Raw genomic sequence first — 16,863 nt, 5'->3', positions numbered from 1 at the left:
ACGAAAACCAAACTTACTAAAAAAAAGAGCACTTGAACAAGAACAACCTAAAATGACAGAAATCTTCTTTGAAACAAATTTATTTGATGTGTATTTTGATTGTTTTGGTCCGTGCCCCATCCACTAACATGAACCAGGACAGATTTATGACCTCTGCTTTAGCCAGACACCAGGTGGCGGTCCATCTTTTGAATACAGTCTATGGGTATAAGTTTAAATCCAAATGGCTGATATATAACCAAAAGGTGACAGCATACAGTGTTGTAAGACTATGAAGCCCAGTCTGACTTTCTATCATACAGAAATACACTGAACTATAGGGTGATCTACTTGTTGCCTTTGAACTGAAGACTATGCTGCCTATGATATTGTCTTTATGAACTGGGAGCAATGGCTACCCACCAAAGGACTGATGAAAGAACAAAGGAATGCAGAAATGCATATTATCAATGTTTGCCACAAAGAAATAGAACGATAAACTCGACACACTTTACGTTGATTGCCACCCGACAATCAACCAAACGAAGACAACACGTGAAATACAAGGCAGTAGTGCAACACTTTGGTTGCCAGATAAATATTCAGCGCACTCGATCAATATTTAACCATGAAATCTTTTTTTTTAAGCATCGCTAATCTTTTCAGGATCAGAAGTTGGAAACCTAGAGGGTAAGAACAAAATAACATTACACTGACATAGAAAATAGAAAAACCTGAACAATAGTGCTTGAGTTTGTAGAGGAAGTACTTCCAAAAAAGATGACTGTTGGCTTTCTATGCTGTAGTGTCAAAGAGTATATTCCCAAGCCAATGAGGTTCTATAATTGTCAAAGATTTGGTCATACAGCAGAAATGTGGGAGATAAGGGGAGAAGAAGATGTGCTAGATGTGCTAGATGTGCGGAAGATGTTGTAAATGTTGTACCTGTGGTGTCAACCATAGTGTGGCTTATTGGAGCTGAGGAGCAGAGTAGTGTGAGTGAACTTAGGTAGGTTAAAGACCAGTAGAGCTGCTGAGTTATGGGTGAGTTGCAGAGGTCAGATAGCACTAGCGGGTGGACCAGCCAGAAGGGAGTTGCAGTAGTCTAGGCGTGAGATGACCAGAGCCTGGACCAGAACCTGTGCCGCCTTCTGAGTGAGAAGGGGAAGTAATCTCCTGTAATAAATGTAATGATATGTCTAACAGAGTCAGAATGGGGAACGAGCAGGTTGTCAATGAAAAAAACGAAAGTAGCGCTCATCACATCTGTGCTAGATTATGGTGTATTGTTATCGTTAAAAATTGGAGGTTGCGTAAACTCAAGCTTTGAGACCAAATTGCGACTGCTTTCACTCTGTGAGAATAAGGTCTGGTTTGAGTTGATTTGTCCTTTTAAAAAGAGATTTTATCAACAACCAGAACTTTGTTCACAGTAGAATAAGAATAATCAGCAGGTGTGTTTGTGTCTGTCTGCAGAAATGACTCCACAACAGTTCCAGCAGCTACAACAAGAGAAGCACTGAGAAATAACCACCTACATAAGAGTGGACAGAAAGAGGACGTCAGAAAAGACGATCCCTCAGCCATAAAGACTGTCACTGACCAGCCGATCAGACAGACATCTCGGCATGAACCTCTCTTTAGTGTAAAAAGTAAAAAGTTACATAAGAAGAGACCGAAAGAGGACGTCCGAAAAGACAATCCCTCTACCATCAAGACTGTCACTGACCAGCCGATCAAACAGACTACTTGGCATGAACGCTTCATTGAGAAAACTAAAAAGCTATTTAAGAGGAGACCGAAAGAGGACGTCAGAAAAGACGGTCCCTCAGCCATCAAGACTGTCCCTGACCAGGCGATCAGACAGACTACTTGGCATGAACGCTTCATCGAAAAGACTAAAAAGCTGTTTAAGAAGAGACCGAAAGAGGACGTCAGAAAAGACGGTCCATCAACCATCAAGTCTGTCACTCACAAGCCGATCAGACAGACATCCATGCATGAACCTCTCCGTACTGGAAATACTAAAAAGCTAGTTAAGAAGAGACCAAAAGAGGACGTCAGAAAAGACGGTCCATCAACCATCAAGTCTGTCACTCACAAGCCGATCAGACAGACATCCATGCATGAACCTCTCCGTACTGGAAAGACTAAAAAGCTTAAGAAGAGACCAAAAGACGACGTCAGAAAAGACGGTCCATCAATCATCAGGTCTGTCACTCACAAGCCGATCAGACAGACATCTACGCATGAACGACTCGTCAGTAAACCAGTGGTAAGGTTTCACATTGAATAGATTTTAGAAGTTAACAAGATATATATTCATTTATAATCTTGGACAATTCAAATGCCTGAAATTTGTTTTTACTCTTCAGGAGAACAAAACTCTTCCAAGAACAGTTGATGAAGGACGAAGCTTCGCCTCACAAAAGAAGTAAGTGAAAGACTCCGCCTGCCACCACTACCACAAAAAAAGATTGTCAGATATCTCTGTGCAAGCTGAGTCTCACATGAACATTTACGGGTTAACCTAAGTAAAACAGTCTATAAAAGGTCAGGGTAACAAAGAAAACATGTACATTTCCACAGAGGGAGATTTTTTAAGTTTAATGAATAAAATCATTTAGTTTTTTTGTTTAAATTATTTTTGGGGGAAAATATTTTTAATTTACATTTTTATTTGAAGTACATTTTATTCTTGTGATGTCACATCTTTCAATAAGGTTGTATGGCATGGTGTTTTTTTGTGTGCTTCCAATTCGACATAATCAGGCTTTGCCTACAAGTGTCACAAGACGTATAAAATAATACTTGATTTGTCCTTTTAAAAAGAGATTTTATCAACAGAAAGAACTTTGTTCACAGTAGAATAAGAATAATCAGCAGGTGTTTGTGTCTGTCAGCAGAGATGACTCCACAACTGTTCCAGCAGCTACAATAAGAGAAGCAGTGAGAAACAACCACCTACGTAAGAGTGGACGGAAAGAGGACGTCAGAAAAGACGTTACCTCAACCATCAAGTCTGTTAGACAGACATCTAGGCTTGAACCACTCTTCAGTAAACCAGTGGTAAGGTTTCACACTGAATACATTTTAGAAGTTAACAAGATATATATTCTTTTATAATCTTGGACAATTCAAATGCATGAAATTTGTTTTTACTCTACAGGAGAACAAAACTCTTCCAAGAACAGTTGATAAAGGACGAAGCTTCGCCTCACAAAAGAGGTAAGTGAAAGACTCCGCCTGCCACCACTACCACAAAAAAAGATTGTCAGATATCTCTGTGCAAGCTGAGTCTCACATGAACATTTACGGGTTAACCTAAGTAAAACAGTCTATAAAAGGTCAGAGTAACAAAGAAAACATGTACATTTCCACCGAGGGAGATTTTTTAAGATTAATGAATAAAATCATTTAGTTTTTTTGTTTAAATTATTTTTGGGGGAAAATATTTTTAATTTACCTTTTTATTTGAAGTACATTTTATTCTTGTGATGTCACATCTTTCAATAAGGTTGTATGGGCTGGTGTTTTTTTGTGTGCTTCCAATTTGACATAATCAGGCTTTGCCTACAAGTGTCACAAGACGTATAAAATAATACTTGATTTGTCCTTTTAAAAAGAGATTTTATCAACAGCAAGAACTTTGTTCACAGTAGAATAAGAATAATCAGCAGGTGTGTTTGTGTCTGTCAGCAGAGATGACTCCACAACTGTTCCAGCAGCTACAATAAGAGAAGCAGTGAGAAATAAACACCTACGTAAGAGTGGACGGAAAGAGGACGTCAGAAAAGACGTTACCTCAACCATCAAGTCTGTTACTGACCAGCGGATCAGACAGACATCTAGGCTTCAACCACTCTTCAGTCAACCAGTGGTAAGGTTTCACACTGAATAAATTTTAAAAGTTAATAAGATATATATTCTTTTATAATCTTGGACAATTCAAATGCATGAAATTTGTTTTTACTTTACAGGAGAACAAAACTCTTCCAGAAATAGTTGACAAAGGACGAAGCTTTGTTTCATTCAAGAGGTAAGTGAAAGACTTCGTCTGCCACCACTACCACAAAAAAAGGATTGTCAGATATCTCTGTACAAGCTGAGTCTTACATGCTACACTCATGTCTGTCCTGTTTACTGACATGTGTGTTTGTGTCTTCCTCTTACCAGTCATGTCTTTGCTCGGAGTCCCTCCTCTGACAGCATCAATGATTTGGACTGTGAGGAAAATCTTGGGTGAGTTAATCTGCATAAACACACACACAAGAAATAAACTCAGCTGATCATCGATCACCGACTGTTTGATTACATACTCGAGCTTCAATTGTAGAAAAACCTCAGCACTTGATGTTTTCATGGGAGTTTTGTAAATTCAACTTATTTTGTCAAACACCTTCATCCTTGACAGGTTTCCAAACCCCAGTCAAATCTGCTACATGAACTCCATCCTCCAGAGTCTGCTCACTCTGACAGAGTTCATCGGAGACATCAGGGTTCAGAAAGACATGTGGGAGTTGGCCCCCGGAGCTGAATTTCTCAGGTACACAACACACCACAAACACACACAAATCTGATGCGTGTGTTTTTGTCAGTGGTGATAACAGAGGTTTCCTATTTCTTTCTCACCCTCTACAGAGCATTCATGGACATAGTGAGGTGTCACCGTTCCCCTAATAAAGGCAACAAACTCCAGGCCCTCTTTGCCTTCAAAATGGAAGTGGGCAAGAGGTGTGCAGAATTCTTGGACATGGGGCAGAAGGTGTGTTGGCTAGTTTGAAGGTTTGTCTTGTTTCTTTTTCGTCTTGATAGTTTTTCCTCTGTGCATTAAACCCTCTGCGTCTTCCCTTCTGCAGGATGCTCATGAACTTCTGACGACCTTTCTGGATTACGTCGAAAGGTTGCACCCTGTGATTACAGGACGGCCTGGTATGGCAGACCTCTACATATGCCCCATCCAGAAGCACCTGATGTTCAAGATGACGAACACCCGGGCTTGCAAGAAGTAAATCCCCATGAAGAAAAAACACATTTATTATATTCTTGTTTATTGCGTCTGTAATTTCATGCACATTGTTTTATATTGCAGATGTGGACAGGGATCTATAAATGAGGAAGTCTTCAACAACCTGTCTCTGAACCTGGTACCTCAAGAATCAGTAAAAGAGATGCTTGATCATTACCTGCTGGTGAGTCACGTCTGTCCCTGTCCAGTCCTGTCATCCCATCAACACACACACACACACACAAACAAACAAAGTTCATCATAGTACTCTCCATTTGTGCATATCATCATTTCAGACTTTGGTAGGTGTGAATGAGACACATTAAAATGTTTAGACCTTGTTCGTCTTTTCAGTTTTAATTCACACTCTGTCTCTCTGACACACACACACACACACAGCGTATATCACTGATAACATATCATCTGTGTTTTGTTTTTCAGAAGACAGAGTTTGAATGCAAGTGTGTCTGTGGTGGCGCAAACTCCACCCAGTGCTACAGCTTTGATACCCTGCCCAGGTAAGTGGCATCACATCCACCACAGTTAGACCACAACAGATACTTTATTCATTAATCACACATCAGGTTTACTTGACATTTTTCACAGGATAGGGACAATCATTTCCTCACAATGTGTAAATGTCATCCTCAGACTCTCACTTATTTGGTTTCCATCACAATAAAAATCAAGTATTGATTACTTTTAGTTTCATGGTATGTAGTTTCCAACCGATTTTACTATAAAGGTCCAGTGTGTAAGATTTAGGTGAGAGGGAACTACTGGCAGAAATTTAATGTAGAATAATCCTCATGATGTTTTCACTTGTTCATTTCATCTAAATTGTATGAATTGTAGTTTTCTTTACATCGAGGGTTTCCTCTCTACGGAGGCCGTCATGTTTTTTACAAACTAAACACCTTTTGATGTTTAATGTGAAATCTAACAGTTAATTTAGCGATCACCGGTTTTGAGTAATTGTATCCAAAATATTAATTAATCTTTCTTCTATTTCTTGTCTGCAGAATTTTGATCCTGCACGTGAAGCGTTTTTGCTTCACTCCGTTTTATACCCTGAAGAAACTTATTGACCCGATCAATATTTCCAGGGAGCTGATTATCTCGTCCATCCAGGTAAGAAAATAACTCACCTTACTCCAAGTCAAAAGTCAACATTTGGTAAATGTGTACTGGGGTTTTATGTGAGGGACTTTCACTAACAGTTGTTACCCACTGCCTTCTCAGGGTCAGGGCCAGTACAGTCTCGTGAGTGTGGTCAACCACATTGGATCCAATGGAAACTCAGGTAAGTTAATCACACAGTGAATGTCACACTGTCGCATTCTGTAGTCCTCTATCAGGTCCTCAGGCATATTAAAGATAGATGGTTGTATTTTCAGTTCTTTGTTATTGTAAATTAGGATATTTGAATGAAGTTGCTGTGTTTTTTTACATCTGTCATTTTTCCTGGAACTGCCCAGTTGAGTGCTACGTAACAATTCTCCTCTCTCAGTAAAAGAATGCAAATGTTTGTCTTGATGTTACGGTCCTGGTCACAAAATTGTTACCTTTCATAACCTCCACACATCAGAGAACCTTCTGTAACAGTGATTTGTCTCCTTTTAGGACACTACGTTAGTGCAGGGGTCAAGCGTGATGCAGCTCAAGATGATCCCACTGACCAATGGGTCATGTACAATGACAATTATGTCAAACGTACAACTGGGCAGTCTACGTGTAACCAATATAAAAAAGATGCTTACATCCTTTTCTACAAAAGACAGGTAAGTTTACGACACTGAATCCAACACTATGAATTTACCTGATTGTATTGTACACTGACGTAGTTTTTCTCTTTTTCTCAAACATAGGAATGATAATATTGGAAGCATCAGCCTCAGCGACTGCAGTATTTGAAGATTCACCGTGTAGGAGTCATAGAAACTCACAAGAACAGCCCATTGAATTGTGTATCTTCAAATAAATATTTGACTAAGTCAATACGATGACTACTTTTTCTGTGTCTCTAGAAAATATCTCAGATGTTGCATATTAAGATTCCTCTTTATGGTCCCACAGCCAGCATGCAACATGCAAACATGGGGAAATTTGACCTCTGTATTTAACCCATCCGTGTGAACGGAGCACACACGGAACACAATCCACACAGTGACCACACACGAACAGTGGGCAGCCATGAAGGCACCCGGGGAGCAATTGGGGGGTTCGATGCCTTGCACAAGGGCACCTAGGCAGTGCCCAGGAGGTGAACTGGCACCTCTCCAACTTCCGTCCATGCTGGACTTGAACCGGCCAAATGTGTTACATTAAATACCACTTGTCCTATTTGACTACATCACAAGTGGATATGCACTTACTCTCAGTTGCTGTGGTCAAAGCATAAATTGTAAATAAAGATGGACGACACATCTCTGCTTCCTTCCACTATCCAGAAATGAAGTCAAAATATCATTTGGTGTCAGAGTCTGGACAGGGGGGGGGATCAGGGGGATGGAGCTGAGGTATCAAGTACTCTTCAATCATCAATAATGTTTTCACTCCTTTTCTTATAGCATTAAATAACGAAAACCAAACTTACTAAAAAAAAAAGAGCACTTGAACATACATCAGTGTGAGAAGAACAACCTAAAATGACAGAAATCTTCTTTGAAACAAATTTTCCCCAACAGGAGATCAAGTGCCATGCGGTTCTGTAAGGCCACTGTTTTGACTTCCTGCAACTCTTTATTTTCAGCCAGTTCAGCTCTACATGAGACATTAAGATGTCTCTCTAAGACTTTAGATAGAGACTTAAGTTCCTGCTGGGATGTATTTATACCATACCAAGGAAACAGGAAGCTGGCTACTTCTTGAGCTGGTGTAATTTCCCTTCTGTGTCTGTGTAGTGGAGGATACAGCAAGGCTATTTCTGCGGATTCTACCTCTCCGATCAAGGGAATTAGATACGCTGAATAACAGACACCATGCAACTCTACATATGGCATACAACGATAGGCCCGTTCTCCACAAACTAGCTACACTCTCTCAGGTAGTGGGGACTGCTTTAGAGTGACATTTATTACAGTTTTACAGCTGCTCTGTCCTAAATCCTCATATCCTTTTCTTATTCCGCGGAAACATAAAGAAAAATTATACGGCTGGGGAACACACACACCTGGTGTTCAGAAGGTTTTGAACAATTTGTCTGAGCCAGTATTATTTGGACTCTATAATTGAAGCCTAGATCAACGTACATTTGCATATGAGCGACGCGGGGCAGTGTGGTGTAATTAAATCCGCTTGGCAGATATTGGTCATTAACTGTTTTAGCGATGTATAGAGCGATGTCTGCATTTTGGATGGACTTTGCAAAGTCTTCGGGGTAGCTTGGAGTATAGCAATCGTTTGCCTCATCTTTGCATCTTGAAGCAAGGTCATTCCAATTGAACATTTCGTAGTCGCTTTACGTGAATGGGATTGGATTAAACATTGAAGAGAGTATTGATGCTGGCATGCGTTGACATATCCAGCAATTACTGAGATTATGATCACGCGCGAGTAAAAAGTCAACATTTGGTAAATGTGTACTGGGGTTTTATGTGAGGGACTTTCACTAACAGTTGTTACCCACTGCCTTCTCAGGGTCAGGGCCAGTACAGTCTCGTGAGTGTGGTCAACCACATTGGATCCAATGGAAACTCAGGTAAGTTAATCACACAGTGAATGTCACACTGTCGCATTCTGTAGTCCTCTATCAGGTCCTCAGGCATATTATAGATAGATGGTTGTATTTTCAGTTCTTTGTTATTGTAAATTAGGATATTTGAATGAAGTTGCTGTGTTTTTTTACATCTGTCATTTTTCCTGGAACTGCCCAGTTGAGTGCTACGTAACAATTCTCCTCTCTCAGTAAAAGAATGCAAATGTTTGTCTTGATGTTACGGTCCTGGTCACAAAATTGTTACCTTTCATAACCTCCACACATCAGAGAACCTTCTGTAACAGTGATTTGTGTCCTTTTAGGACACTACGTTAGTGCAGGGGTCAAGCGTGATGCAGCTGAAGATGATCCCACTGACCAATGGGTCATGTACAATGACAATTATGTCAAACGTACAACTGGGCAGTCTACGTGTAACCAATATAAAAAAGATGCTTACATCCTTTTCTACAAAAGACAGGTAAGTTTACGACACTGAGTCCAACACTATGAATTTACCTGATTGTATTGTACACTGACGTAGTTTTTCTCTTTTTCTCAAACATAGGAATGATAATATTGGAAGCATCAGTCTGAGCGACTGCAGTATTTAAAGGTTCAGTATGTAGGAGTCATAAAAACTCACAAGAACAGCTTGATGAGTTTTTGTTGATATTGTTTGTCATCCACTAACCAGAAGGTTGGCAGCTCGAATCCCAGCCCATGCATAAGTGTCCTTGGGCAAGATGAACCTGAACCCCCCAAAAAATAGATGTTGAACGCACTAAATGTAGTGTGTATCTTCTAAAAAATATCTTAGTCACTCAATATGATGACTACTTTCTCTCTTTCTCTAAAAAATATCTAACTAACTCAATATGATGACTACTTTCTCTGTGTCTCTAGAAAATATCTCAGATGTTGCATATGTTACATTAAATACCACTTGTCCTATTTGACTACATCACAAGTGGATTTGCACTTACTCTCAGTTGCTGTGGTCAAAGCATAAATTGTAAATAAAGATGGACGACGCATCTCTGCTTCCACTATCCAGAAATGAAGTCAAAATATCATTTGGTGCCAGAGTCTGGACAGGGGGGGATCAGGCGGATAGAGCTGAGGTATCAAGTACCCTTCAATCATCAATAATGTTTTCTCTCCTTTTCTTATAGCATTAAATAACAAAAACCAAACTTACTAAAATAAAAGAGCACTTGAACAAGAACAACCTAAAATGACAGAAATCTTCTTTGAAACAAATTTATTTGATGTGTATTTTGATTGTTTTGGTCCGTGCCCCATCCACTAACATGAACCAGGACAGATTTATGACCTCTGCTTTAGCCAGACACCAGGTGGCGGTCCATCTTTTGAATACAGTCTATGGGTATAAGTTTAAATCCAAATGGCTGATATATAACCAAAAGGTGACAGCATACAGTGTTGTAAGACTATGAAGCCCAGTCTGACTTTCTATCATACAGAAATACACTGAACTATAGGGTGATCTACTTGTTGCCTTTGAACTGAAGACTATGCTGCCTATGATATTGTCTTTATGAACTGGGAGCAATGGCTACCCACCAAAGGACTGATGAAAGAACAAAGGAATGCAGAAATGCATATTATCAATGTTTGCCACAAAGAAATAGAACGATAAACTCGACACACTTTACGTTGATTGCCACCCGACAATCAACCAAACGAAGACAACACGTGAAATACAAGGCAGTAGTGCAACACTTTGGTTGCCAGATAAATATTCAGCGCACTCGATCAATATTTAACCATGAAATCTTTTTTTTTAAGCATCGCTAATCTTTTCAGGATCAGAAGTTGGAAACCTAGAGGGTAAGAACAAAATAACATTACACTGACATAGAAAATAGAAAAACCTGAACAATAGTGCTTGAGTTTGAGGAGGAAGTACTCCCAAAAAAGATGACTGTTGGCTTTCTATGCTGTAGTGTCAAAGAGTATATTCCCAAGCCAATGAGGTTCTATAATTGTCAAAGATTTGGTCATACAGCAGAAATGTGGGAGATAAGGGGAGAAGAAGATGTGCTAGATGTGCTAGATGTGCTAGATGTGCGGAAGATGTTGTAAATGTTGTACCTGTGGTGTCAACCATAGTGTGGCTTATTGGAGCTGAGGAGCAGAGTAGTGTGAGTGAACTTAGGTAGGTTAAAGACCAGTAGAGCTGCTGAGTTATGGGTGAGTTGCAGAGGTCAGATAGCACTAGCGGGTGGACCAGCCAGAAGGGAGTTGCAGTAGTCTAGGCGTGAGATGACCAGAGCCTGGACCAGAACCTGTGCCGCCTTCTGAGTGAGAAGGGGAAGTAATCTCCTGTAATAAATGTGATGATATGTCTAACAGAGTCAGAATGGGGAACGAGCAGGTTGTCAATGAAAAAAACGAAAGTAGCGCTCATCACATCTGTGCTAGATTATGGTGTATTGTTATCGTTAAAAATTGGAGGTTGCGTAAACTCAAGCTTTGAGACCAAATTGCGACTGCTTTCACTCTGTGAGAATAAGGTCTGGTTTGAGTTGATTTGTCCTTTTAAAAAGAGATTTTATCAACAACCAGAACTTTGTTCACAGTAGAATAAGAATAATCAGCAGGTGTGTTTGTGTCTGTCCGCAGAAATGACTCCACAACAGTTCCAGCAGCTACAACAAGAGAAGCAGTGAGAAATAACCACCTACATAAGAGTGGACAGAAAGAGGACGTCAGAAAAGACGATCCCTCAGCCATAAAGACTGTCACTGACCAGCTGATCAGACAGACATCTCGGCATGAACCTCTCTTTAGTGTAAAAAGTAAAAAGTTACATAAGAAGAGACCGAAAGAGGACGTCCGAAAAGACAATCCCTCTACCATCAAGACTGTCACTGACCAGCCGATCAAACAGACTACTTGGCATGAACGCTTCATTGAGAAAACTAAAAAGCTATTTAAGAGGAGACCGAAAGAGGACGTCAGAAAAGACGGTCCCTCAGCCATCAAGACTGTCCCTGACCAGGCGATCAGACAGACTACTTGGCATGAACGCTTCATCGAAAAGACTAAAAAGCTGTTTAAGAAGAGACCGAAAGAGGACGTCAGAAAAGACGGTCCCTCAGCCATCAAGTCTGTCACTCACAAGCCGATCAGACAGACATCCATGCATGAACCTCTCCGTACTGGAAATACTAAAAAGCTAGTTAAGAAGAGACCAAAAGAGGACGTCAGAAAAGACGGTCCATCAACCATCAAGTCTGTCACTCACAAGCCGATCAGACAGACATCCATGCATGAACCTCTCCGTACTGGAAAGACTAAAAAGCTTAAGAAGAGACCAAAAGACGACGTCAGAAAAGACGGTCCATCAATCATCAGGTCTGTCACTCACAAGCCGATCAGACAGACATCTACGCATGAACGACTCGTCAGTAAACCAGTGGTAAGGTTTCACATTGAATAGATTTTAGAAGTTAACAAGATATATATTCTTTTATAATCTTGGACAATTCAAATGCATGAAATTTGTTTTTACTCTTCAGGAGAACAAAACTCTTCCAAGAACAGTTGATGAAGGACGAAGCTTCGCCTCACAAAAGAAGTAAGTGAAAGACTCCGCCTGCCACCACTACCACAAAAAAAGATTGTCAGATATCTCTGTGCAAGCTGAGTCTCACATGAACATTTACGGGTTAACCTAAGTAAAACAGTCTATAAAAGGTCAGAGTAACAAAGAAAACATGTACATTTCCACAGAGGGAGATTTTTTAAGTTTAATGAATAAAATCATTTAGTTTTTTTGTTTAAATTATTTTTGGGGGAAAATATTTTTAATTTACATTTTTATTTGAAGTACATTTTATTCTTGTGATGTCACATCTTTCAATAAGGTTGTATGGGCTGGTGTTTTTTTGTGTGCTTCCAATTCGACATAATCAGGCTTTGCCTACAAGTGTCACAAGACGTATAAAATAATACTTGATTTGTCCTTTTAAAAAGAGATTTTATCAACAGAAAGAACTTTGTTCACAGTAGAATAAGAATAATCAGCAGGTGTGTTTGTGTCTGTCAGCAGAGATGACTCCACAACTGTTCCAGCAGCTACAATAAGAGAAGCAGTGAGAAACAACCACCTACGTAAGAGTGGACGGAAAGAGGACGTCAGAAAAGACGTTACCTCAACCATCAAGTCTGTTAGACAGACATCTAGGCTTGAACCACTCTTCAGTAAACCAGTGGTAAGGTTTCACACTGAATACATTTTAGAAGTTAACAAGATATATATTCTTTTATAATCTTGGACAATTCAAATGCATGAAATTTGTTTTTACTCTTCAGGAGAACAAAACTCTTCCAAGAACAGTTGATAAAGGACGAAGCTTCGCCTCACAAAAGAGGTAAGTGAAAGACTCCGCCTGCCACCACTACCACAAAAAAAGATTGTCAGATATCTCTGTGCAAGCTGAGTCTCACATGAACATTTACGGGTTAACCTAAGTAAAACAGTCTATAAAAGGTCAGGGTAACAAAGAAAACATGTACATTTCCACAGAGGGAGATTTTTTAAGATTAATGAATAAAATCATTTAGTTTTTTTGTTTAAATTATTTTTGGGGGAAAATATTTTTAATTTACCTTTTTATTTGAAGTACATTTTATTCTTGTGATGTCACATCTTTCAATAAGGTTGTATGGGCTGGTGTTTTTTTGTGTGCTTCCAATTTGACATAATCAGGCTTTGCCTACAAGTGTCACAAGACGTATAAAATAATACTTGATTTGTCCTTTTAAAAAGAGATTTTATCAACAGCAAGAACTTTGTTCACAGTAGAATAAGAATAATCAGCAGGTGTGTTTGTGTCTGTCAGCAGAGATGACTCCACAACTGTTCCAGCAGCTACAATAAGAGAAGCAGTGAGAAATAAACACCTACGTAAGAGTGGACGGAAAGAGGACGTCAGAAAAGACGTTACCTCAACCATCAAGTCTGTTACTGACCAGCGGATCAGACAGACATCTTGGTATGAACGACTCTTCAGTCAACCAGTGGTAAGGTTTCACACTGAATAAATTTTAAAAGTTAATAAGATATATATTCTTTTATAATCTTGGACAATTCAAATGCATGAAATTTGTTTTTACTTTACAGGAGAACAAAACTCTTCCAGAAATAGTTGACAAAGGACGAAGCTTTGTTTCATTCAAGAGGTAAGTGAAAGACTTCGTCTGCCACCACTACCACAAAAAAAGGATTGTCAGATATCTCTGTACAAGCTGAGTCTTACATGCTACACTCATGTCTGTCCTGTTTACTGACATGTGTGTTTGTGTCTTCCTCTTACCAGTCATGTCTTTGCTCGGAGTCCCTCCTCTGACAGCATCAATGATTTGGACTGTGAGGAAAATCTTGGGTGAGTTAATCTGCATAAACACACACACAAGAAATAAACTCAGCTGATCATCGATCACCGACTGTTTGATTACATACTCGAGCTTCAATTGTAGAAAAACCTCAGCACTTGATGTTTTCATGGGAGTTTTGTAAATTCAACTTATTTTGTCAAACACCTTCATCCTTGACAGGTTTCCAAACCCCAGTCAAATCTGCTACATGAACTCCATCCTCCAGAGTCTGCTCACTCTGACAGAGTTCATCGGAGACATCAGGGTTCAGAAAGACATGTGGGAGTTGGCCCCCGGAGCTGAATTTCTCAGGTACACAACACACCACAAACACACACAAATCTGATGCGTGTGTTTTTGTCAGTGGCGATAACAGAGGTTTCCTATTTCTTTCTCACCCTCTACAGAGCATTCATGGACATAGTGAGGTGTCACCGCTCCCCTAATAAAGGCAACAAACTCCAGGCCCTCTTTGCCTTCAAAATGGAAGTGGGCAAGAGGTGTGCAGAATTCTTGGACATGGGGCAGAAGGTGTGTTGGCTAGTTTGAAGGTTTGTCTTGTTTCTTTTTCGTCTTGATAGTTTTTCCTCTGTGCATTAAACCCTCTGCGTCTTCCCTTCTGCAGGATGCTCATGAACTTCTGACGACCTTTCTGGATTACGTCGAAAGGTTGCACCCTGTGATTACAGGACGGCCTGGTATGGCAGACCTCTACATATGCCCCATCCAGAAGCACCTGATGTTCAAGATGACGAACACCCGGGCCTGCAAGAAGTAAATCCCCATGAAGAAAAAACACATTTATTATAGTCTTGTTTATTGCGTCTGTAATTTCATGCACATTGTTTTATATTGCAGATGTGGACAGGGATCTATAAATGAGGAAGTCTTCAACAACCTGTCTCTGAACCTGGTACCTCAAGAATCAGTAAAAGAGATGCTTGATCATTACCTGCTGGTGAGTCACGTCTGTCCCTGTCCAGTCCTGTCATCCCATCAACACACACACACACACACAAACAAACAAAGTTCATCATAGTACTCTCCATTTGTGCATATCATCATTTGAGACTTTGGTAGGTGTGAATGAGACACATTAAAATGTTTAGACCTTGTTCGTCTTTTCAGTTTTAATTCACACTCTGTCTCTCTGACACACACACACACACAGCGTATATCACTGATAACATATCATCTGTGTTTTGTTTTTCAGAAGACAGAGTTTGAATGCAAGTGTGTCTGTGGTGGCGCAAACTCCACCCAGTGCTACAGCTTTGATACCCTGCCCAGGTAAGTGGCATCACATCCACCACAGTTAGACCACAACAGATACTTTAGTCCTTATTCACACATCAGGTTTACTTGACATTTTTCACAGGATAGGGACAATCATTTCCTCACAATGTGTAAATGTCATCCTCAGACTCTCACTTATTTGGTTTCCATCACAATAAAAATCAAGTATTGATTACTTTTAGTTTCATGGTATGTAGTTTCCAACCGATTTTACTATAAAGGTCCATTGTGTAAGATTTAGGTGAGAGGGAACTACTGGCAGAAATTTAATGTAGAATAATCCTCATGATGTTTTCACTTGTTCATTTCATCTAAATTGTATGAATTGTAGTTTTCTTTACATCGAGGGTTTCCTCTCTACGGAGGCCGTCATGTTTTTTACAAACTAAACACCTTTTGATGTTTAATGTGAAATCTAACAGTTAATTTAGCGATCACCGGTTTTGAGTAATTTTATCCAAAATATTAATTAATCTTTCTTCTATTTCTTGTCTGCAGAATTTTGATCCTGCACGTGAAGCGTTTTTGCTTCACTCCGTTTTATACCCTGAAGAAACTTATTGACCCGATCAATATTTCCAGGGAGCTGATTATCTCGTCCACCCAGGTAAGAAAATAACTCACCTTACTCCAAGTAAAAAGTCAACATTTGGTAAATGTGTACTGGGGTTTTATGTGAGGGACTTTCACTAACAGTTGTTACCCACTGCCTTCTCAGGGTCAGGGCCAGTACAGTCTCGTGAGTGTGGTCAACCACATTGGATCCAATGGAAACTCAGGTAAGTTAATCACACAGTGAATGTCACACTGTCGCATTCTGTAGTCCTCTATCAGGTCCTCAGGCATATTAAAGATAGATGGTTGTATTTTCAGTTCTTTGTTATTGTAAATTAGGATATTTGAATGAAGTTGCTGTGTTTTTTTACATCTGTCATTTTTCCTGGAACTGCCCAGTTGAGTGCTACGTAACAATTCTCCTCTCTCAGTAAAAGAATGCAAATGTTTGTCTTGATGTTACGGTCCTGGTCACAAAATTGTTACCTTTCATAACCTCCACACATCAGAGAACCTTCTGTAACAGTGATTTGTCTCCTTTTAGGACACTACGTTAGTGCAGGGGTCAAGCGTGATGCAGCTGAAGATGATCCCACTGACCAATGGGTCATGTACAATGACAATTATGTCAAACGTACAACTGGGCAGTCTACGTGTAACCAATATAAAAAAGATGCTTACATCCTTTTCTACAAAAGACAGGTAAGTTTACGACACTGAGTCCAACACTATGAATTTACCTGATTGTATTGTACACTGACGTAGTTTTTCTCTTTTTCTCAAACATAGGAATGATAATATTGGAAGCATCAGCCTCAGCGACTGCAGTATTTGAAGATTCACTGTGTAGGAGTCATAGAAACTCACAAGAACAGCCCATTGAATTGTGTATCTTCAAATAAATATTTGACTAAGTCAA

The 16,863-nt window shown here is 39.7% G+C and overlaps 2 protein-coding genes across 8 annotated transcripts; both read left to right on the top strand.

Annotated features, from left to right (window-relative positions):
• Nucleotides 1–20: 20 nt before the first annotated feature.
• Nucleotides 21–6,985, top strand: LOC138411900 (ubiquitin carboxyl-terminal hydrolase 37-like). Of its 6 annotated transcripts, none has more exons than XM_069533372.1 (17): nucleotides 21–669; nucleotides 1,456–2,254; nucleotides 2,355–2,413; nucleotides 2,883–3,048; nucleotides 3,149–3,207; nucleotides 3,679–3,859; nucleotides 3,960–4,018; nucleotides 4,156–4,221; nucleotides 4,394–4,525; nucleotides 4,621–4,744; nucleotides 4,839–4,987; nucleotides 5,072–5,171; nucleotides 5,429–5,505; nucleotides 6,010–6,118; nucleotides 6,230–6,290; nucleotides 6,611–6,768; nucleotides 6,856–6,985. In XM_069533372.1, exons 1-17 carry the CDS (start codon nucleotides 608–610, stop codon nucleotides 6,859–6,861), a joined length of 2,367 nt encoding a protein of 788 aa, XP_069389473.1. In that variant the 5' UTR covers nucleotides 21–607; the 3' UTR covers nucleotides 6,862–6,985. The 6 variants fall into 6 exon arrangements, with proteins under 6 accessions (XP_069389473.1, XP_069389474.1, XP_069389475.1 ...); XM_069533373.1 differs by having other exon boundaries at nucleotides 23–669; nucleotides 2,886–3,048; XM_069533374.1 differs by having other exon boundaries at nucleotides 23–669; nucleotides 3,682–3,859.
• A 2,938-nt stretch (nucleotides 6,986–9,923) lies between these two features.
• LOC138411949 (uncharacterized) lies at nucleotides 9,924–16,863 on the top strand. 2 transcript variants are annotated; one of them, XM_069533723.1, is made up of 17 exons: nucleotides 9,924–10,538; nucleotides 11,334–12,132; nucleotides 12,233–12,291; nucleotides 12,763–12,928; nucleotides 13,029–13,087; nucleotides 13,559–13,739; nucleotides 13,840–13,898; nucleotides 14,036–14,101; nucleotides 14,274–14,405; nucleotides 14,501–14,624; nucleotides 14,719–14,867; nucleotides 14,952–15,051; nucleotides 15,307–15,383; nucleotides 15,888–15,996; nucleotides 16,108–16,168; nucleotides 16,489–16,646; nucleotides 16,734–16,863. In XM_069533723.1, the coding sequence occupies exons 1-17, from the start codon at nucleotides 10,477–10,479 to the stop codon at nucleotides 16,737–16,739; spliced, it is 2,367 nt and encodes a 788-aa protein (XP_069389824.1). In that variant the 5' UTR covers nucleotides 9,924–10,476; the 3' UTR covers nucleotides 16,740–16,863. The 2 variants fall into 2 exon arrangements, with proteins under 2 accessions (XP_069389824.1, XP_069389825.1); XM_069533724.1 differs by lacking the exons at nucleotides 13,029–13,087; nucleotides 13,559–13,739 and having other exon boundaries at nucleotides 9,932–10,538.

This window comes from Paralichthys olivaceus, chromosome 10, assembly GCF_024713975.1.
Source record: "Paralichthys olivaceus isolate ysfri-2021 chromosome 10, ASM2471397v2, whole genome shotgun sequence".
Lineage (NCBI taxonomy): Eukaryota > Metazoa > Chordata > Actinopteri > Pleuronectiformes > Paralichthyidae > Paralichthys > Paralichthys olivaceus.
The sequence above is the reverse complement of the archived record's forward strand: the minus strand, read 5'-3'. Positions and strand labels throughout refer to the sequence as shown.

Bases quoted from the DNA above. Each gene is read 5' to 3' on its own strand.
- LOC138411949 (XM_069533723.1), top strand. From the start codon at position 10,477: ATGAAATCTTTTTTTTTAAGCATCGCTAATCTTTTCAGGATCAGAAGT. The intron at 12,133-12,232 runs GTAAGGTTTCAC...TTTACTCTTCAG, and splicing joins GACTCGTCAGTAAACCAGTG to GAGAACAAAACTCTTCCAAG. The intron at 15,997-16,107 runs GTAAGAAAATAA...CTGCCTTCTCAG, and splicing joins TGATTATCTCGTCCACCCAG to GGTCAGGGCCAGTACAGTCT.
- LOC138411900 (XM_069533372.1), top strand. From the start codon at position 608: ATGAAATCTTTTTTTTTAAGCATCGCTAATCTTTTCAGGATCAGAAGT. The intron at 5,172-5,428 runs GTGAGTCACGTC...TTTGTTTTTCAG, and splicing joins TGCTTGATCATTACCTGCTG to AAGACAGAGTTTGAATGCAA. The intron at 5,506-6,009 runs GTAAGTGGCATC...TCTTGTCTGCAG, and splicing joins AGCTTTGATACCCTGCCCAG to AATTTTGATCCTGCACGTGA.